This window comes from Nothoprocta perdicaria, unplaced genomic scaffold (assembly GCF_003342845.1).
Source record: "Nothoprocta perdicaria isolate Ctin4 unplaced genomic scaffold, notPer1 scaffold_0, whole genome shotgun sequence".
Taxonomy (NCBI): domain Eukaryota; kingdom Metazoa; phylum Chordata; class Aves; order Tinamiformes; family Tinamidae; genus Nothoprocta; species Nothoprocta perdicaria.
In genome coordinates, this window is record NW_020454092.1 from 2,477,499 (window position 1) to 2,499,897 (window position 22,399).

Genomic DNA, 22,399 nt, shown 5'->3' on the forward strand with positions numbered 1-22,399 from the left:
TTTCAGCAATTTTAATCTATCTCTTACTGACCTCTAAATTACAGTTATATACTGATCAATGCTTTTTACTCTCACTTTGCTGAGCTCCCACCTTGTTTATTTTGTTACAATTAGGCTTTTACCCACCTTTCAATGGACTCTACAAAATTTCTCTATGTTTATTTAGATTTATTCGTCCTGTTCGATAGATCGTTGCCACTTATTGCCACCTATAGTCATAACTCTTTGCAATCTTCAGACCATCATTCGTACTTTCCAGTTTAAAAATGTTATTTTGTTTACAGAAATATGTATCACTGGTATGCCCGTAGGACCCATGCAGTGCAGAAGAAAACCCAAAAATCTTACAAATTTCACTTAAGAATTTATTCAGCTATGCACTTATATTGAATATTAAAACATTCAAAACCAGCAGAATTATTTACTTATTCTGAAAAGTGATGCTTTCCTTAAAATCATTCATTGTTCATTTGTGATCTTTCTCTTTACAGAAGCTAAATTTGTCCAGTTCTTCTGAAGGCAGCACGGTTGACATCGGACTTCCTGCAGAAGAACAACCAGAAATTGAACCTGAAGAAGCCCAGGAACCAGAGGCCTGCTTCACAGAAGGTAATTGGAACAAAAATAATACTTATTCATGAAATATAGAATAAATGTACAATCTATTTAAACTTGTCAGTCTTTAACCTGTAATTTTAGAGCATAATCTACTGTACTTTTACAGCACAATTTACAATACAAATGCTGATAACAATATGATCTTTCAGGTAACAATTAAGAAAAAATAATAATTTATCAGAATAAAATAATAAAAATAATAATTTATAATGCTAATAATTTATTAGCATTATTTTTAAAAGGACCAAAATATATTACTCAGATTATTTTACTACCAACTACTATTCTGTTTGAATTGAGTTGAAGTCTGATTAGATAACAATATAGCACATTTTTATAGCATTCCTCATTGCTATCAAAGTGCTTTGCAAAGTGTTTATCGCTGAATTTGTTGTTGACCGGTAAATAAAAATTGCATCTGGGTGGTCTTGTGCAAAATGCTAAATGAACCTTCTACAAATTGGCAAAAGAAGAAGGAAAAGCCTTTGTGTGCCTCCTGAGGAAAAAATAACAGGCACATCTGGACTCACTCATCCTCAAGATTCCGTTCGAAAAGTTGGACTTTTTGCACAACTGATATAACAGGAATGCGGGCCTATTATTTGCTAGGTTATTTTCCTAGAAACATCATGAAACATCATGAGTGTGTGTGTATGTGTTTGAAAGAGGTGGAGCAAGGGGACTAGGTTTGTGACTGTAATATAAACATACAAATGCCAGTTTTAGGACCTATAACTAAAATTTAGATGCTGAAAATACAAGTATACTGGATGAGGCCTTGATTCAAAAAAAAAAACCAAATTATAATTGATGTAGAAAATAATCTATCTTCCTTCTTTTTGCTGAGAAGAGAAAATTACTGCCAGATCCTGACAGAAACTGACTCTGGTCAGTAAAAGATGACAGCAGTGTTTGGGTACCTGCCAAGCTGCCTATAGGCCAAACTGAAGAAAACTAAATTACAATTATAGATATGTAAGGGTATGATATAATAACAACTCTGATATGATTAAAACGTTCTAATCATAAGTATAACCCAGGAATTAAAAGATATATATGAGAAAAACAGAAATAGCTGGCCTTGTTAGGTAGCCTTGTACATGAGATATGTCAAAGGTGAAAACATAAGAAAAGGATATCATTGATAAATCCAAATCTGTTTAGGTCATTATCAATTATGGAATGTGAATCAAAGAGATATGTATTCTACGGTTGTCCTGAAATAGGGTGAGTGAAGCTAGGGGCTCTATAGTAATGCTTGACAAAGAAACACAAGTTGAAAAAGCACCTTCATAACAGAATGAAGCACGAAGTACTAGCTCAGAATCTGGAAAATAATTGCTGCTGTCAGCACTGGGAATGAGTTATTTCTGGATGTGATAACAGACAGATTTCTTTACAAACTACACTCAACTAGTAAGAAATAATACTCTTACTTTTCTGAAAAAAAGGTGAAGTCTGAAAGACTTCATTTTTGTAAAGAATAACATTATTAATTATAAGCATTTTCTGCCTACAATAAATGAAAGAAGAAACAAAATCAAGTCAACAGCTAAGTCAAAGGTAAACCTTAAATAACTTAAGGGCGTAAATTAGAGAAGTTAACTGCTACTGAAAAGCTTAGTATTCAGAAAGTGAGCTTAGAATTTACTCACACTATAAATCAAGAAATGTCTAATCAATTATCCAAAACATGAAGAAAGTACAATTTAATAACTCTTGCACTTATTAATAGTACAAAAACCTACCTCAAATGTGGATGAGATTTGCTGGTATATTTTTTACTTCATATTTTGTAATTTAACTTCATACTATATAGAGTTTATCTTCCTGTGTGTATCATATTGAGCATTTGATTGGTTCCTTCAAAATCGGAAATAATTTTTCTCATTCTTTCATTGAATTTTAAATTCTAAATGTCTCATTGCTTGATTTTCTTGCTTTGAGAAAAAGTAGAACTTTTAGGTAAAATTTGCTAGGTCTTATTAGATAGCACCGTTTGTGGACAAGTAGTGGTTGTATCACTAACAATGCATAATCAAGAGAAATGTAATTCAGCAAAAATCCTCTCTTTAGTTTTCACAATACACACTTTTTTGTAGGCTGTGTACGAAGGTTCAAGTGCTGTCAAGTAAGTGTAGAAGAGGGGAGAGGAAAACAGTGGTGGAACCTTAGAAAAACCTGCTTCAGGATTGTTGAGCACAACTGGTTTGAGACGTTCATTGTCTTTATGATTCTTCTGAGCAGTGGTGCTCTGGTGAGTAAAATATGAACAAAGTGCAATTTTATGAGAAGACTTACATTTTGGCTTTTGAGGACTAAACTTTAGTCATGTTTTTCAAAAAGATTAGAAAAAGGGTTTTTTTAACAGTATGTTCAGATAAAGACCTAATTGATTAGAAAGGCTTAACCACATTCCTGAAAGAGACTGTAATATGCCTGAAGCTTTGAAAGCGGTAACATGCAGTACAGGAGGAGAACACATAGCTTTACTATGTGAGTTTTCCTTCTAATTTTACCTGCATATACTGGCCTAGCTTGGGAAAGAACTATGCCTCACCAAAAAGAACACCTTGGCGCTAGTGGCAAGAGCAGAAACAGCCAACGCTCCCCGTAAGAGCTGCATCTGGCTTATATAACCTTAGAAATGTTGCAGTGTGCTGAATAAGTAAAAAGATTAAAATTAATTTTTTCGATTATTGCTCTTCAAGAATAAGGACTTCCTATGGACTGATGGACTTCTAATCCATCATTTACAGAGCTATTTTGAAGTAGATTAAAGATATCAAGAAAGAACTTGTTTTATGATTTATTACCTATAATTCTTAAAAAGCCCCAGACTCAAGAATACAAACTATATTGTCATTGTTGTGCAGTTGTTACAATCATGACCCATAATTTTTCAACTTGATCTGTCTGCATACATACTGACCAATTCCACAACCTGCTTGACAATTCATCAATAAAAAAGAAAAAATTAATGACTAATAAAGCTATGGTTGTGTTGCTGCTCCTAACTCTCATGGAGGTATTTTCCCCATGAAAAATACAGTTCCTTGGGGGAAAAAAGAGAGGTAACAAAATGAGTAAGCAGAAAGACACATGAAATAAAACCCATACTCTCATGTGTTTTCTTGAAAAACACATTCTTGTTACATGTGCACACAACCTAAACTATGGGCAGTAACAAAATGGAATAACAAATATTTTGGAATATTTTTATTTTCAGGCATTTGAAGATATATATATTGAACAGCGCAAAACTATCAAGACCATGCTGGAATATGCTGACAAGGTCTTCACTTACATCTTCATTCTGGAAATGTTACTTAAGTGGGTAGCTTATGGCTATCAAACATACTTTACTAATGCCTGGTGCTGGCTGGATTTCCTGATTGTCGATGTATGTAGCATATTTCCTTGGTGTTAATTTTATATTTATTTTATATTATTTATAATTTGCAATTGTAATATAACAACTACTTTTCTGTTCAGTTTAGAAAACAAAGTAGATGGAAAAAACCCATTCATAGTTCATTGTCTTTTATTTTATGCTTGCAATGCTGTCTTCCTATATCACAGATTAAGAGTGAAAGATGGTCTGCTAAAACACTGTAGAACTGTAAGCAGTTAGAAGGAGTATAACCCAGGGCTTTATCAACTTCATTCACTGATCCTAACAGCACTGCAAAATACAGAAAAAGTGACTTCAGCATGTAAATTGGTAAAAGGAAAAAATAGTTTCATTTGCTTTGGAAAATTTTTAAATGCCCTCAAATTACCAGAAAAATACAAAATTCTGAAGTATTAATGTTTCCAGATATTATTTAACAACTTACGATACTTGTTAATTTATTTATTTATCTGTTTTATTCTTGTTTCTTATTATTTCTTTTTTATTGAAAAGACTTCCTATTCTTGAAGAAAGTGGTGCAAAATTAGATCCTTCTAAAGAAGTTTGTATCTCACATTTATGGTATGTAAAGTAGTACATGCAATATGGTAATTTTTATATTCCTGTTTTCATATAGGTATCTTTGGTTAGCTTAACAGCAAATGCATTGGGTTACTCTGAGCTTGGCGCCATTAAGTCCCTTAGGACACTAAGAGCTTTGAGACCTCTAAGAGCTTTGTCACGATTTGAAGGCATGAGGGTAAGACAACATGAAAGAATTTGAAATTATGCATGCATACCAAGAATCATGCATGCAGAATAAGGAATGATAAATCCATGCAGAAAGGCTGCACTTTTTACCTATTGCATACCGTCTACTAACAGATAAGCAAAAAGCTTCATCAGTTCACCTAAATCCATATGCAGTATCACATAAAAGTTGTGTTCTTCAAGGTTACTTTACTTTCTAGCCAATCTTAGGAGTTTTTCATTTAAGGCTTTGAAATTACCAACTATGTAGTCTCTTAACACACTCTTGATAATGAATAAAATATAACAGAATATTATTAATTTTGTACTGATCATAGCACTTATGCAGGAATCTAAATTAACATTGATTACTATGTATTTTTTCTGTTACCTCTTCAAATCTTCCATTTTTCTTTATATTTGATAAATCAACTTTGGTTTATCCCTACTGAATTTTGCTAGATCACAATCACACGAGAGATGTATTCAAGATATATTCATACTAGCCTGAGTTTGACTGACTTTAGAAATAAAAATAAATGATTTGATTTCTCTGTGAAGTTATTCTTTTTGTAAAGTAATTGCTTTTCTTACTTAAAAAAAAAATCCAGTTATTTGATATTCAACACAAAGTATATAAGGTTATTCAAACTTAGACTGAGTAACTTAAAGGCCCTGCTTACTTACATTTCACTCAAGAAAGCATTTTAACCTGTTTTTTTTTTCATTTGTCTATGCCTGCTGTTCTTTAAAACCACTGAGTACAAACTCTACATGCATGTTATTGAACTATGTTTTAAGAGAATGTTTTGGTTTTTTTTCTACTTCGTGGAAACATGAGAGGAAACAGTGTGCTAATGAATTTCAAAAGCCATTTATAATCTAGTGAAATAGTCTATAGTGACTGAACAGTTCTGAGAAATAAATATTAGCTTAATGAAATAAAATTCAGATTCTTAGAATTCTGTTTCTTAAATTGTATCCATCAGGTTGCATATCTCTACAATGCATCAGAAAAAATATTGCTAACAGATGATTACTAGATTTATTAATGTCAGTTTCATGTAACCATTTGACTTTTAACTGTTTTCTCATCATTTGAAAATCACGAATTGATAATTCAGCAGGGTAAGAGCTGGTCAAATACTACAGAATGTATGAGTTTTCATTTAAGTTTAGAATAGCTATTTGATTTACCTTTTTTTTTCTTTGTCTTTGTACTTACTGTTCATGAACATTCAGATAAATGTGTTATTTGTACAGACAATTGTTTGGGAAATTGCTGTCAGATTTACTTCTGATTTCCTGAATCAGCTGCAGGAGGACTGTGGGAATAATACAAAAATTAGCCAGGGACAAGGAGAACACCTCTTGAGACGATGTTAGAAAGAAAACATAAAGTTAATAGAAGATAATGTTGGCTAACTAGTGAAACTAGAAAGTTAATGTTGAAAGTGATGTTGAAAGAGATAAATGTTTTATTCCATTCTCTATCCTTACATGATTTCTGTAGTAAATCTTTCTATTTAAAAAGATTCAGGATGTTTATGCTGAAAGATGAGTATCTATTATTTGAGATCTGTTTATTGCTTTCCTTTATAAAAAGTTTTTTTTCACTGAAAAAAATACAAAACTATGCCAACAGCTCAATCATATAGTAGAATCTCAAATGTACAACACAAGTAGTTCATGAGCAGCACATCATGCAAGAATCACAGACAAGCCTGGAAAGGGTTACAGCTCAATTCTGCAAAGGTAATGGTAATCAGTGAAGTATCTGATTCCAGTCACTTAACAAATTTGGCCAGCTGTGTAGTCTTTATCCTCCCTGTGAACTACTGCAATTCTGAAAAATCATTTTCCAACAGCACTTGGCAAACATTTACAATAGCAGTATGTATTCAGAGAGACTAATATTAGTTTATGAATGACTCACGAACAGTAAAAAGATTCAAATAACAAATGGTAACAAATAATTGACCAGCTCATGATAAGATTATTATATCAAGCTACAGACCTCTGAGAAACTTAGCTCATTTGATAAAAGTCCACTAAAAAAGATTGTGTTATCTGCTAGAATGAAGTAAAAATATATCAACCTCTTTGCTTTTTTATATAGCTTATACCTACATTGAACTGTGGCAAAACACGCTGTGCTTATTTATTCAGCATATTTTTATAATTTTATGATTTTTACCCCATGTTCAAAACTGAAAATTTTGTCTGGAAAACGTGAGATCAAATGTATTCTCCTCTCCTTCTCTCCCTCCCAGCCCTCCTCCCCCAAAACCCCTGTCAAATTCCCCTGTTAAATTCTCAGGAACTTTAAATTGATATAGATCCATAATTTTATTTTGAAATGACAGTACACAGAAGCTATGAATCAGGCACACATTTTTGTTTCTTTTTCTTAATTAAATTTACAATTTTGGTGAAGAAGAAGAATACATTTTTTAAATTAATTGGTAAATACTTGTAATTGTTCTTTCATCTCTAAATACGAAATTCTCCTCTCTTATATAGCCCACAGTTGCAGGTTCATTTGGTAAATAAGTTGTTTCATAAGTGGGTTAAACAAATTCTCTTCATGGAGCCAACATAAGATCTATGCATCACTTGCCCAAAACAGGATATAAGTGGTCCATAGCTTATGCTTGCTCTAAGTGAATTTTGCCATACTAAGTGCATTTAAAGTATCTTAATATACTGCATTCTGAGAAATTTTAAAACTTTCTATAGTACTCTCAAAATCAACTCCACTCAGATGCTGGAAGGCAAAGTAAAGAATTGCTTTCATTTGATTCAGATTTCTATCACAGGGTTTATATTCTCATCTCATTTAATGTATGTACTGAGCAGAACTATCTGCAAACTGAGATTTGAATATACCCATTGCTTTTTGTTTAGCTTTTTAGTATTTGCAACGTAATGCTTTTGCGCTAGTTCTGAATTGGTATGCTACTTATAGATGTAGAATACTGAATATACATTGCTTTGCTGACTTAGAGAAGTGACAATAACGCATGTATTTGTGTGTAATTTCACAAAATAAAGCATGTCATGTCGTGCTTGATTTATTTATTAGAGAAATAGTAGAAGGCAGCAAACAATCTGAAAACCTCCTGCACTTTCAGTTTTGCATGCCTTATGCATATTTCTGGCTGATGGCTTTAAACATTTACTGTATTTCAAATTTCCAGTCCAATTTGATAACATGTAAAACTAAATTAGAGTATTCAATGTCTTAAATATCCTCTAAAATTCAAGGACTATTCCTTAGATTTCCTTCCCAGGAAAGCTGTAATGAGACATTTTGAAGAGTTCTCCAAACTTCATTTATAGGAAAACAACAATTTCTCATAAGATTAGTTATAAAACATAACATCAAGTGTCTGTCATTACAGATTCATGACTAATAACAAGATATATATTTCTATTTCATATAGGGTAACCTTTCCTCAACTGGAATGGGGTGGAGCACTGGTTCCTCCCCCTATCTGTAGTGTGGGTATAGTATTTCCCCCTTTTCTACCCTTAATGTTTACAGTGTGACAAATCACTACATTGTGGATTGAACATTTGGAAGGAAGAATAACATCACTGGATAATTCTAGTAACAGCAATATTAGTTTATATGGTCACCTTATAACCCTTCTTAATTGCTTTCAATCTATGGAACTAATTATTTGAAATTTTTGATGTTAATGGAAATAACATGAAAACTTCTGAGAAAATTGCTATAGTTATTTTTAGTTATCTGATTTCTTCTTGCAGGAGAGACATTTCAGCTGCTTTTAGATTTTTAGATCTTTTCCACAAAAAAAAAACAAAAAAAACAAAACAAAACAAAAAAAAAACATAAATCTGGCTTTCGTGTTGCTTTTGGAAGATCTCTACTTTAGTATGTTACTCAGTTGCAAACATTTGAAAATATCCATTAAGTAAGTTTTGAACATTGTTTATAATACAGCATTATACAGCATTATAAAGTACATCAAAATACTGTGATCTGAATCATCACAGTACAGGCATTTGTATAATCGTAGTTTAAATTGTAGTTCAAATTTTTACTGAAACTTTTAAACTCAGTTACTTCAGTAAATCACTCCAATTGTTTATAGATTATATGGGATATGGTATGATATATATCCCTTTCATAGAAGCTCTGTCACAGAAATAGAATTAACTGAAAGTTAACTATGTGAACTTTCCAAGCATTATTTTTATAGCATCTTGCTTGGAATTTAGAAATATTATGCAAGAAGTATGTTAGCAATTCAAAAATATGCATTTACTATCATGTTTTTAGGAAAAAATGAATCTCTGACTATACCGTTTGCAAGCACTAACTGTAAGAGGCTTGTGCAGTGTTCTTTTATGGCTGCAGTGTAAATGGTACATCCATATAAACAAAATTCCCTGTAAATTTAGCATCTCTTGTTACAGTTATGGTTTGTGTATTTACTCTCAAGAAAATTCTTCAAGTTTCCCTTACCTTTACAGAGGTGTATATTTTCTCAATCAAAAGTTTATGAATTATGAAGAATTTTTGTTTGAATACTGTTATCTTATTCCCAGCCTTTAAGTTTTAAGGAAAGTCTGGCAAGCTTATGTCTCCTGAAACACAGTTACAAAATTTGCAAACTTCAATGTAAAACTCTGTGTATAGGTATTCATAAATGAAAGCAAATATTAAGTATTTTGAGATTTTTCTGAGACTTAAAAGGGAACTTCTAACTTCAATTATAAGGGCATTTCTGAAGGAGTTATTTATATAGTTGAAACAGTTACTGTTTCCACACCAACTAATTATTCTATTTTCAAGTTTGTCTGTGTTAACAATCTTTTTGGGTCTTCCCATCTAGCTGCTACCGTATGACGTATTGACTGTCAGATAGCTATTGCCCATCATAGTCTGTTAAATAACCCTTTTTCCTTTCCTATTTTATGTCTCAGAAGTATTTTGTCATATATTTGATCTCTGGTAAGAAACAGAAGTAAAGTTGCTCTGAGAACTCTAGTATTTTATTAAATAAAAGACGTAGTTTGTTTTTAATAGGCTGTCAGATGAATAAAAAAGTTACCAAGGCATTCTGCAGAGTCACCTGCAGTTGCATAGTAACATTTACAGACAAGCAGAAGTGACTGCATTGCCTTGTTCAGGAAGCCTTTTCCTTTTCCTCTGAGATCTTTTGTCTCTTACTTCCATTTTGTATTTCAGTAATTTTAACTAAGTTGTTCTGCTCTTGTTAAAGTCTCTGATCCTTTCCATCTGCCTGTCTTTGCATTTTCTTAGTTAGCTCCAGAGTTTTCCTTTCTATTTGCAGCTCTAAAAAGCAGGTTCTTACAATTTTCACCCTATTTTATACTTTTATACTAAAAAGATTTTATACTTTTAATTTGAATTATTTAAATGTTTAAGCTCACTTTCACCTTTGTAACCTGAGCTCAAACTTGGATACTAGCAAATTACTTCACTGCACTGGTGGATGATCTGATAATTGATGAAAATTATGTTTGCTGAGATTTTTTTCTGTTGATTTTGCTTGTTAATTAAGAATTTGTCATCATTGGTTGCCCAGCAGGTGCATGCGCTTCCTCTTTTTACTTGACAAAGCAAATGAGAATTTGCACATTTCTTTTCTACAAACCTAGCACGGTCTTACATCATACCACTCATGTACAAAGTTCTAGATTATCTGTGTAATTTGAGTAGTGAAAGGCCATAAATCACAAGACACCTCTGAACCCAAAGAGTGAAAAGATAACAAAGAAACAACCTGCAGGAGAGCTTCAGGATGTTCCTCATTCTTCATAAACACAATTATGAGAAGAATTTCATCCTGGAGACTGAGGAACCATTCAAATATTTTTGGAAGGTATTTAAAGAATTCTTGGAACTTTCTGCTCTACATTACATCTCTTTGCATTTCTCATCACCTTTCAAGAGGAATTTTCAATAGGTTGATTCATATTTTGGATTTGGACTTACTGTGCAATTACCAAAATATTTTAGTTTTCTGTGTGGGTAGAAACTTATTTAGAAAAGTCTATAAATGCCAACTGTAAATAGAAGAGTTCCTATTTTTTATTTCAGATCTGATTGAATTGGTACATGCACCCAAGTTTAGTGGTAAGTCAGAAAATGAATAATACATATATGTTGGAGGATGAGCACCAGTAGAAGAGTTCATGAAACAATGAAAAATAAATCTAGTTAAATATACATGAAGGAGAGCCATACATTGAATTCAAGCTACTGGACAGGAGTTACTGATGTCACTGCTGACTGTTGGTGCTTGGCATACTTGGCTAATATGCTGGCATACTAATGCTACCATGATAAAAAGAAATGAGCTGTTGGGCTGTTGGGCTGAGCTATTTCAAGTTTTTAATTCATGAACAGAGAGAACAGGGAGTGATAGCTTTCAGGACAAAGGTTTTGTTCCAATTATTCTTTGCCTTAGACTAGCAGGTAGCACCATCTATTTAATTCAGGTATGGGCTTTCTCTATGGTCTTGCTCAGATGTGCTTTGATCTCCTGACTAGGAAATTTACTGTATTCCTTTTGTGTTTTATTCTCTTGCCTCGACTCATCCACGGTTTAAGACAGAATACAGCTGTAGTTACCCTGATGTGCTCTTCCTTGTCAAGTCAGTGTTGTTTCAGCATCTTTTAAATTTCTTAGCATGAAGTCCTGAAATTTATCCAATGTTGATGTGAATATGTTAAATTTAGATCATGGGTGCCACCTGAGCCCCTCTCCGCTCATCGTATGCCTGCCTGCTCATTCCAGCACCTTACTCTGTGATAGGCCAGCCATATAACTATATTCTTTATCTTTCAATAAATGCTGTCTCTCAGAGGTTTGCGTACATTCAGACATTGGCCGGGTGAGCAGGAGGGATTTGAGATCTTATAGCAAATATTCTTGTATTACATTTGTTCAAGACAAAGCAAGACTTACAAGACACCCTCCAATCCAGCCCAAGGCAATTTCAGAGGTTCTTCTGAGTCAGTAATTGATCTTCCTTCCTAATGCTAGGTATTACTATTGCCAACTGTCTCTGCAGCCTATGAACAACTGGATCTTCAGCCTCTGTACTACTGAGACATAAGAATGACTTTTTACAGAGTTGCTTAAAGAGAGAGAAATTCTTCATCTTTGAGATATGTGTATTCAAGCCTATTCTTTCCTCTTCTTCCTTGAAATTCCTGAAGGTTTTCTTATGCTTTCTCAACTAGTAAGGAAGTACATGTGGGAGGAGCACGTCCCACGCTTGTTACAACATTTTTCAAACATGCAGAGAAGACAAAATTTGCTTTCATCCCTAAAGGTACTGATGAGGTAAAATTTTTTCTCCCTTTGGTGCTTGTGTACATTAATATTATTTAAGAAAGTATGTACAGAAAATAAATCTGGGGAATCATAACAATTTAATAACCTCCCTAGACTTCAATATGCACCTGCAGAGAACTAAGATAAGAGACCAGACACATCAAGTCTTAGGTGAAATTCTGTTACTCAGATTAGAAAAAGCTAGATCAAAGCAGATAAAGTAGATAGACACTTCAGTTCTTCCTTTTTATTAGGAAGACTGTTCCAGACATAATCCTATATTTCTTCTTTTCTTTTTTTTTTTTTTTTGTTCCTGAAAATTGGCAATTTTCTTCTCTTTTGTACCAGAGACCAAAAATTACTTGCAAAATTGCTGGTTTGCTTACAGGTATCAGGTGGTCTTGATATATCTATTAATGAAATATAATATCCAAATTCCTCTAAAGCCTTTAGTTGCTGAGATGCTAGCATTTATTGATACTGTTTTGCTGTGAGACCTATGATACAGTTATGAGAATCACTCCATGCTTTAGGACCTGCCATGTAGCAAGACTGAATCTAATAAAACTGCCTTATATTCATAGAGCAGGGATAAGCTGTTACTTTGTGTATTCCACTGCAGATTCCTTATGCTGTCCAAAAAAAAAGACACATTCTCTTTCTGACATAGTCAGTCAGAAGATTAGACATACAGTTAGCATTGAAGTAATTCTTGTACCTTACATACACTTCTGATTGGAAGATGAATGTTACGAAAATCTAAACACAAAAAATCTGTGTGAATATATACATATATGAGATTCAGCTTTTTTCTAGAAGAATCATTATGATTTGCCACTTCTTTTTTTCCGGATAAACAGTGGCTGAGATGCAAGATGTTATAGATTCCACTTGACTTTCCAGGTGTCAGTTGTTGATTCTTACTTTTATTTATTGTCATTCCAAATACTCGAAGTCATAGTACATGCAGACTTGAGGCTTTTGAGGCTTTTTCACTTGAATGAACCTGGCACTTATCATTCCCAGCCCTAAGGGAATGCATAGATAATTTTGAAAGGAAAACTCCCAGAACATCTTTTTTCCAACTTATTGGCACTATATTCAATATGAAAGAATAACAAGAAACAGGTCAGAAAAAAAAAAGCCTCTTAAAAATTATATTTAGAATCATACACCCTTGATCTAGATTTGAAAAATAAAAGATCAAAAACTTTGTATTTTTCAGCATGTTTCTAACAAGAGGAGACCAGCAGGTTTTTATTTGCTAAATTGTTTAACTGTTGAAGAAATGCTACTTGACTTCTCTTCTGCATTCAGTTTAATTTATAATTGGTTCTCTTTTTTGTGACTATTTGTAGAAATTTATGTGTGAAGGTGTTGTGTTTGTGTATGTACAGCTCCTACCATGGATTTATTATGTAAGATGATATCCTTATTATCCTAAAATACCTTAAGTGTTCCCAAATACAACACAGAAAAAATAAATGGGAGGAAAAAAAAAAGAAAAAGTTATTGCCTCCAACCATTTTGAAGAAATTAAAGACTTCTTCCCAAAACGGAATTCACAGTCAGCCCCATAGCGTTCGACCAGCATGTAAAAATCCAGTTTCACATTATATATAAGTAGGAAAAAGGCTCAACACTTTTGGGGAAAAAAATAGCAAAAAACAACAACAACAACAACACAAACAGAAAATGACTTCTAAAAGTTTTAATTTTCTTTTCTTCTTTTCTTAAAAAACCTTCCAGGGGGACTGGATAGCTCAAGGGGTTGGTAATAGGATACAGAGCCTTTCATCTCTAGGTCACCAGTTCGCATCCAGGCCAGGTCAGTAGTGACCAAAAATTGTTACCATTTGATGGGTATTCAGTGACCTATATGAATTAAGATGTTGGAACCGTTATTGGAACAGTTGTTGGAAGCTGTTCAGTTCTTACTCAGAATCTTTTTTGGTAGTCTCAATAGAGAGACTGCATTACATGTTCATCTGACGATGCGAAACCCTTGGATGGCATTTTGTAGAAATCTTTCTTTCTACAACTATTTTCAGTTCTTAACTGTTGTAACAATTATTGTAGCTGTTAGCATTCTGCTGCCTGTTCTGGATCTGTGCTGTGGTCCAGTGGATCTCAGAGTTGTTCATAAGGTAATTGCCACAAGCATTCAATTTATGCAACAAAGCCATTCCTTCATGTGAGTGCAGGTAACCTTAATTTATTTGAGTTGTGGGAGTAAATTCCCATCTTCATTTCTTGACATTTCTATTTTCAGGTTTGTCATTAACACTAAACAGATGAATCTCAATCCAAAATGCATCCTGAACAGGAAAGAGGCACTAGCTGGCCTAGAAATGCAAAACAGCAATACCATAATGCAGTGACATAGATCAGGTCAGACTGCGAATAATTTCCTGAATCATTCCTTATTTTTGTGTTTTTCTCTATTTCATCAACCTAAATAGCAACAGATTGATTCCCTGTACTGGATAGTGAGACAAGATTTCCCTCATTCCTTTAAGATTAAGATTCTTATAATCAGACTTTATTAGCCCTTTTAAGTAAAAATTTTGACATGTGACTAGCTCTTGCACATCTGACCTAAATATTTCACTTTTTCTGTAATAGAAATCTCAAGAGTACAAGTATGCCTTTTTTAAAGTTATCACCAAAACCAAAAACTGCTCATTAAATTTAAATCCTTAAATGTTCAGATTTTTATAAATGATAGGATAATTCTATGTAACAAATATTTCTACCCTCTGGCAAAAGAGGAGATCCTTAAAATGACATGTAAATATGCCCTGAAAATAACATTTATATCTAAGATCTCTAAACAGGTCCTAATTCCTGGCCATAACTTTTGGGAGGAGGAGAGTGCTGAGTGACGAGTAACACTGCCACGACACTCTGCTTCCAAAAGCCTTCAAGAGGCTGTGAAACACAGGTAGTAAGACTGAGCAGCTCTGAGCTTGCTGGAAATCATACTGACAGTCGGAAGATTCCTGCGTGCTGCAGAAAGCAAGGACAACAAAGATGGTTTTAGACATCGTAATATAACCCAAATACTCACTCCAGTCCATTCCTGCCTTACTGTAGGAGTTGGATCACTGAGAAACAGATCCCCTAATATATGTTCTGTTTATCTTCCTATATAGTAATAAAGTTTTACAGAGAAGAAAATAAAATTTTAAATGTAATGTAATTAGTAAATGATAAGATCTGGCATTGTCTATTTAAGCAGAAGTGATTACTCAGCTGTTCAGCCAAGCAGATACCACAAAAGTTTTGTAGCTTTGACAGACACATGCAATTGCTTACTATATCTATCAGAAAATATATTTTTCCACATAAGTAATTATTCACCTCTTGCCTACAAGGGGCTGGGCAGACAACTAGCCAAAAATAACTCAAAATGCAAAATCAAAATCCTAAATATGTCCTTGGTACTTATCTTTCTTTAGATAAATGAAGGGTATTGACTGACTTAAACTCGATAAATGAAACAATAAGACTGGAGCTTGAAATAAAATTATTTTGATTCAAATAGAAACATATTGCAAAACTGTCTTGCTTTTCTATACAAAGAAATTAATCTTTGTTATAATCTTGCATGGATCAATAAGGCAATAAAGATATGTATATTCCTGCATAATCCTTTTAATAGAGACTTAGTTTCTAGATTCATGGCATTTGTGTATTCAGCTTGAATTTCAAAGCTATGTTGCTTAAATCTACAGGTTGCCACTTTTATTTAAATCATCTTTAAGCTATGATTTGTTGCATTTTTAGATTATTATTACTTCCATATTTGTACTTAACACATACATTTTTTTATACGGAAACATCAGTGTCAGGCCTCATCTTACTACCACCAGGTCTTCTGTTTTGTTTTATTTTCAGCTATTTTATTTTTCTCACTTATTTTTCTTTCATAACCCGTACTAATATTTAATGTTCAAAAGAACAGTGCAGTGCTACAATTATCAATGTATTGCATTAGCATTTACAGTACTAGTTTCTTAACATTTATTAAGCATTGGTAAAACAGTATACAAAACCTCATTGCTGTAAGTATTCTTACACTCTTTTCTTTTTCCCCCTGTATTTGTGTACTAGGTGGTTGTGAATGCCCTTTTAGGAGCAATTCCATCCATCATGAACGTGCTTCTCGTTTGTCTTATATTCTGGCTCATTTTCAGCATCATGGGAGTAAATCTGTTTGCTGGGAAGTTCTACTACTGTGTTAACACCACAACTGATGAAAGGTTTGAAGTCGACCAAATCAACAATTTTAGTCAGTGCGAGGAACTCATAAAAAACAATCAGAGTGCCCGATGGAAAAACGTGAAAGTAAACTTTGATAATGTAGGATTTGGGTATCTTTCTTTACTTCAAGTAGTAAGTGATCATTCTTTATATACCTTTTATTGTTTATAGTGAAATAGTGAAAAGGAATACTAGCTCCAAAAATGGAAAAGATATTTACCTGGTGATTTTTATCTGTGTTTTAGTAATACCACTGCAATGATAACTACTTACTCTTTTCATAGTAAGCAGCAGATAAAGGCTGCTAAGAATAAAGAATTTTCAGGACATTTGACAGAACATTTGTTAGGCGTCTCATTTATATATCTTTAGTCCTCCAGCCCCTTCTAACTTTTAATTGCTGTAAGTATTTGAATACGTTTCACTGTTGATAAAAATCAAAAATTGCTTTGGTTTAATTAAATCACAGAAAAGATTTTTCCATATAGGTAATCCATTCTCAGTGATGTATTTGCCACCAGTGCAGACTTAAATGATCTAAGAAGAAATTTCTCATTAGGAAGAGAAATAGGAGAAAAATATGGTATGATCTATGAAATATTTTCTCTGGTCTTTTTGTGCATTAACACCTGCTGGAGTTTATTTACCAAAAAAAAAAAAAAATTAAAAAAAGGAACAAAAGACTGTCAAATGTATGTGTCAAATGTCAAAAGTTGTGGTCTCAGAGCATCAGCTGCTGCTTTTTGATTTCAGTAGCTTACAATTGACCCCAGCTTTAGTCAACAAAATGTTGTACTCTAACCTGGGTTTTGGCGGTCAGCAAGGTCTGTATTTTCTGAAGTTTATTTTCCAACTTAGTAGTTCCTTTTTTTTAGGTTAGTTAACATTTACTTCAGTTGCATGATACAGTGATTGATGTGGACCTACAAAGGATCTGAAGCAAAGGTTCTGAGGTTCATGAACTGCCCCTTCCAGCTAATATCAGTGTGTTTTGCTTGTGTGGCTTTGATAGGTCTAGCAATTTAAATTTCATTGTTGTTAATAACATCAAGGAAGCACAGAGAGGGGCCAGCAGTATTAAAGAAATACACATAAACTACTGAATACAAAATTGTACTAGAAAGGCCTTGAGTATTTCTTTTCTCCCAGTCTGTTTTTCAAAATCCATTGGCCTGGAATGGGGAAAGGCAGGTTCAGAAGGCTCTCTTACAGAGTCAAACGCAGAACTAAGGCACCAGCAAAACTCTTCCCAGGTCTGCATCTCTCCTAATAGTAATCTAGTTTGTCTTGGCACAGGAATAAGACCAGGGACCCTTCTTCCTGGCTTATGGCCTCAATCACCACCCCACAGCTATTTGCAGAGTAATAGTGCAGTGTCTTCATTACTTGTATCTGTAACTTGTACTATCTTCACTTCAGTGGTGATGACAAAAATATTTCTAATGTGAAAACTGAGATACTTAAGCAATTGCATAGCTCTGAGTGCCAAGTTCAGACAAATGTGCCTATTGTTCCCATGCTTCCAAATGGGAGAATTAATCTAGGCCATTCAAAGTGGAGATTCAGCTGTCATAGCAGAAAAAGTTGTTTTTGAAATCTCTGCTATGTCATTTGAGTACTATTTTACACATATCAAATGCTTTCCTAGTGGATGGAGTTTGTTATGTGAGTAGGATTTCACTGACACCATTGCTTATTTTTTCTGATTTATAAAATGCATGGAAAAGTGTGAAGAGATTTCTGTATTTTACATGAAAAAAAAAAAAAAAGGATTAATTCCTAACATAGGAATTAAACATAGCCATTTCATACAGAACTACTCAAAACAACTGGAAGATAATTTTAGAAAGAATATTCTAGATTCCAAAAATAGATCATAAACCTGTCACTGTTTAAGTCAAAATAAGTCTTAGAGAAACTCCTTTTGGAGTTTGCTTGGTGGGGGGAGGAAAAAGAAGATAAAGTAAGTTTGATTTGCGTTTTGTTTTGTTTTTGCTTTTTTTTTTTTTTTTTTTTTTTTGGTTTGGAAAAATCCATGGTATTGATAACAATGTTATAATTCTTTCCTGCCCCAAAATACAGCCCCTAACAATATGTGCTATCAATGTTACCTAATTTTATAGACTTTGGAGATCAGAGACATAAAGCATTTTCCAAAAGTGTTATATAATTTTCAAGTGGATATGTTTAACTGGAGAAAAAACATTCATACCATGGGTTATGGTAGTTTACAACTGTCTCTGTAAGACAATTTATCTCCTATGATCCAGCATAGCTCATGTTGGATCTGCAAAGTTCCTTTTTCACTTTTTGGTTGGAACTTGTATGAGTATTTCTCTGTCCCTAAAGAGAAGCATCAAAGCAAACATATCTCTCCTGGAGAACTTTCACAATTCTCATGCATCAGTAAGTGAAGAGGAAGAGGTAGGTGTGCACAAAGAGATGTGACATCTGCCTGGATACTGTTACAGCATTATGCATTTATAAGATAACTCACCGTCCTAGTGTTTGGATTGTTTGGTAAGTAAATCTCCTGGAAGCCTAGATGCTTATCAGGGTAGTATGTGGCAGACTAGTAGATCTCAAAACACAATATTGTATACAATATAAAACAGATCTTGGTAAATGTAAGTAAAATAATCAGAAGATGAAATCTAGAGCTATCAGAGAGTTTAGGATGGTTTGAAAGCTTGAACAACTTAGTATTTTAAAAAGGAGATAGTATTCTATCTCAGAAAGAATGAGAATGTTCCTAGCAGTTCTGGTAAAGAAAAAAGCCAGTTCTGGTACAGAACAAAGACTGCTCTAACTACAACATCACTTATAATTTCACTGGAAGTTTTTCATCAGGAAAAAAAAAAGAGATACCTTTAACGAAAGTAAAGTAAGTTGGGTGATTTTTGTTTTGTTGTTTTTCTAACTATAATTGAATTTTTATCTGTCAAATATCCTTGTGAGAAATTCACTTGGAAAAGATGCTTTTCTCGATTATGCTGCTGTCATCTTTGGAATCAATGAAATACTCTTGATTTAAAAAGATAAGACTCTCTTATGTCACTGAGTCACAGTTTATCTGTATAACTGAATACCAAAAAGGAAAATAAGACATTGATCTCTTAGTCATTGTTGTGTGTTATTTTCTCTTCATGATACAGAAATGTCTAAATAAAGCTTTGCTAAAGAAAAATCACTGCAGACAAATTGAACCTTAACGTAAGCAGGCATAAGCACTCACTACACTATAAAGAGGACACTCTTTCATTAAATTTGATATCTTGACATTCAACATTCAATTCAATTGTTCTGCTTTGCCTGGACAACCTACTTTAAAAATGCAAAATCTCTACAGAACAGAACTGTGGCTTCTAATTTGGAAATTACAGATTCAGATTTGTTTGCAGTTAAGCTCCTCCTTTGTAGCTAATTTAAATATTTTTGGCATAACAATGATTATATTCATGATTTCCTAATGATTTACAAGAAGAATCAACAAGAAAAGCAAAAATATGATGAGGAAACATATTTTATTATTGAAAGATAACATCATTTTAATTAAGTTTTTCTTTTTTTTTTTCCTTTCACTTCAAGAATGGTACTTTTTCATAGGTTTGCTTAACTGAATTTAACAGATTTTATTTCAGATATTTTGAACTACAAGATATACATATAATATTAAATCCTTTTGGTCCCCACTCTCTTTTCAAGTCTCGTTTTTAATAGTAATAATAAAAACAAACCTACAACAGCTCAAATATATATTCTGAGCTCATTAGATCATCATTTCCCTTTGTTTGCTACCTTTCTGACTGATATAAGAGAGAGGGACCAAACATCTGTGTTCAGTTACAAAAGCTATTCCTCACCTGTACCTAGGCTCCACAACTGATGTGACTTTATGAACATTTAATCTATTAAAATAATACAGTATTCTATCATTTCTGAAAATTAGTTAGCTATACTTTTTGCATGAAATAGTATTAGTGGCAATAGTATTGCCACTGCTCAGAGAGACAAAACAGGGGTGCACAGTAATGCATCTACTGTGCAGCTCTGAAGTCAAGCGATTAAATTATCTAAAGATCCTATTTAATTCCTGATACTGTACTCAGGTGTTGGAAATAGTTATATAACTTTCTTAAAGCATATGTTTAAACAGACGTGTACTGTTTACAGGCTACATTTAAAGGCTGGATGGATATTATGTATGCAGCTATTGATTCAAGAGATGTAAGTACTGCAAATATTTTAAATACTTTTTTCTTCTATCAAAATATATATATATTTGCATATCTTACAAAAGCAATTAATATGTATATAAATAAAATGAACCAAATTAAATTGGTTCAAAATTGTGACAAAATCTGCTGTAATAAATTGCTGAAAACTGAAAGTGAATTGCTAGATGCTGTAGGCAGTAACTATAATGGGCAAAAATACATTGATTTAAGTGAAAAGGATGTTGTCCAAATACAACATATTCTGCACATCTTGTCCAAGGTTGCAGCTCATTCAATTGAAATTTTCACAAGAAATCTTAGGAATGATATTTCACATTTTTTTCCGTAGGTATTAATGCAACCCAAGTATGAAGACAACCTGTACATGTACTTGTATTTTGTCATCTTTATCATTTTTGGGTCTTTTTTCACCCTAAATCTATTTATTGGTGTCATTATTGATAACTTCAATCAACAAAAAAAGAAGATAAGTATTTTCCTTTACTCCTAAAGATACTGTAGAACATTGACTTTTCTAAGGTCCATAACAAATGTAATGCATACCCAAACTTTGTTCAAAATTTAGAAAGCTGAAGAACATTATCATTAAAAAGTTTAACCAGTGTGGATGTGCTTACTCACGTATCAGCATATCTAACTATCCAAAGGAGTATCTCTTTAGTCCGTCAGTAATCTCAGTTTCCTAAATGATTAATCCACATTTGCCTGTCCAATAAGTGACTTATATTTGGTGCCATCTAAGAACTTTTGAGGGAAAAATCTTCCTTAAGGCATCCTTTTAGAAAGCTGTAATTAGTGGAATTTTAAAAGGTTTCAATATAAAAATTACTGGTAAAAAATGACTATTGTTTCTAGCAGAAAAAATACCATTTCAAGGCAGATAAAAAAACAAGTCATCTTTGTCAGACATGACACTTCCTAGATAGTGTCCAGTTTTTAATATTTATGTCTGACAAACAAATGATGCTGAGAGTCAGTGCACGGGCTTACGTTAGATGCATTACTGACAGCATACGTATGCCTTATCTTCCGATATAATAAAGCCTTCAACTAAAAATTCACTAGCTTAATTGTTAATTAAGCTTGATAATACATGTTAAAATATGAAAATATCTACTGTGCTAGTAGCTCAATGCTAGCATAGTCTTGTGTCTTCATAACAACATTCATTCATAACAACATTCATTTATATGATATACTCACTTTTCTCTATTTTTTTTAACATTGCATATAAATGTGATTATAACCAGTTTTGATTTCCTGTTTTTACTTTGGAGGTCAAGACATATTTATGACAGAAGAGCAGAAGAAATACTACAATGCAATGAAAAAGTTGGGATCCAAAAAGCCACAGAAACCTATACCAAGACCAGGGGTAAAATTATTTCTATTCATCAGGCCAGTAGATATTTATGAGAAGCTCAGTTTTCATTGATATATACAGAACAGAAATTTGCTTAAGTACAAATTTTCTCTAAGTATAAAATTGAAAGAAGGTTAATTTTTCTTTTGCAGTTCCAGAGTTTTACTTCTGCTAAGAAAACAAAAGACATGTATCTTCTTTCACTACAGCAATGAAAACAGAAATGAAACCATTGGTTTACCTATGGCAAAAATGTTTCAAAAATGCTTGAGGAATTCAGCTCCAAGTGAAAAAAAAGATGTGATGGTAAAGCCAGGGTCCAGTAGGGCTAAATTTGATTTATAAATCTGCCAGGTGGATGAATGGATGGATGAAAACTATCACATTGCATACATGCACAGGAAGCCGAACAAAGCTATTGTATTCACTT

At 33.1% G+C, this 22,399-nt stretch overlaps 1 protein-coding gene and 1 long non-coding RNA gene across 5 annotated transcripts in view; both read left to right on the forward strand.

Annotated features, from left to right (window-relative positions):
• The window catches only part of SCN1A (sodium voltage-gated channel alpha subunit 1), a 53,836-nt gene that overhangs the window by 27,524 nt on the left and 3,913 nt on the right, over positions 1 to 22,399 (forward strand). For all 4 annotated transcript variants that reach the window (XM_026049458.1, XM_026049607.1, XM_026049383.1 and 1 more), the window contains exons 17-24: positions 492 to 609; positions 2,721 to 2,875; positions 3,848 to 4,021; positions 4,650 to 4,772; positions 16,219 to 16,500; positions 20,542 to 20,595; positions 20,935 to 21,072; positions 21,877 to 21,981. In XM_026049458.1, the coding sequence (XP_025905243.1) occupies positions 492 to 609; positions 2,721 to 2,875; positions 3,848 to 4,021; positions 4,650 to 4,772; positions 16,219 to 16,500; positions 20,542 to 20,595; positions 20,935 to 21,072; positions 21,877 to 21,981 (1,149 nt within the window). The remainder of the gene's footprint in view (positions 1 to 491; positions 610 to 2,720; positions 2,876 to 3,847; positions 4,022 to 4,649; positions 4,773 to 16,218; positions 16,501 to 20,541; positions 20,596 to 20,934; positions 21,073 to 21,876; positions 21,982 to 22,399) is intronic.
• Positions 13,830 to 14,701, forward strand: LOC112956174. The gene is made up of 2 exons (XR_003251005.1): positions 13,830 to 13,930; positions 14,375 to 14,701. It is a non-coding gene; the product is annotated as an uncharacterized LOC112956174 (long non-coding RNA).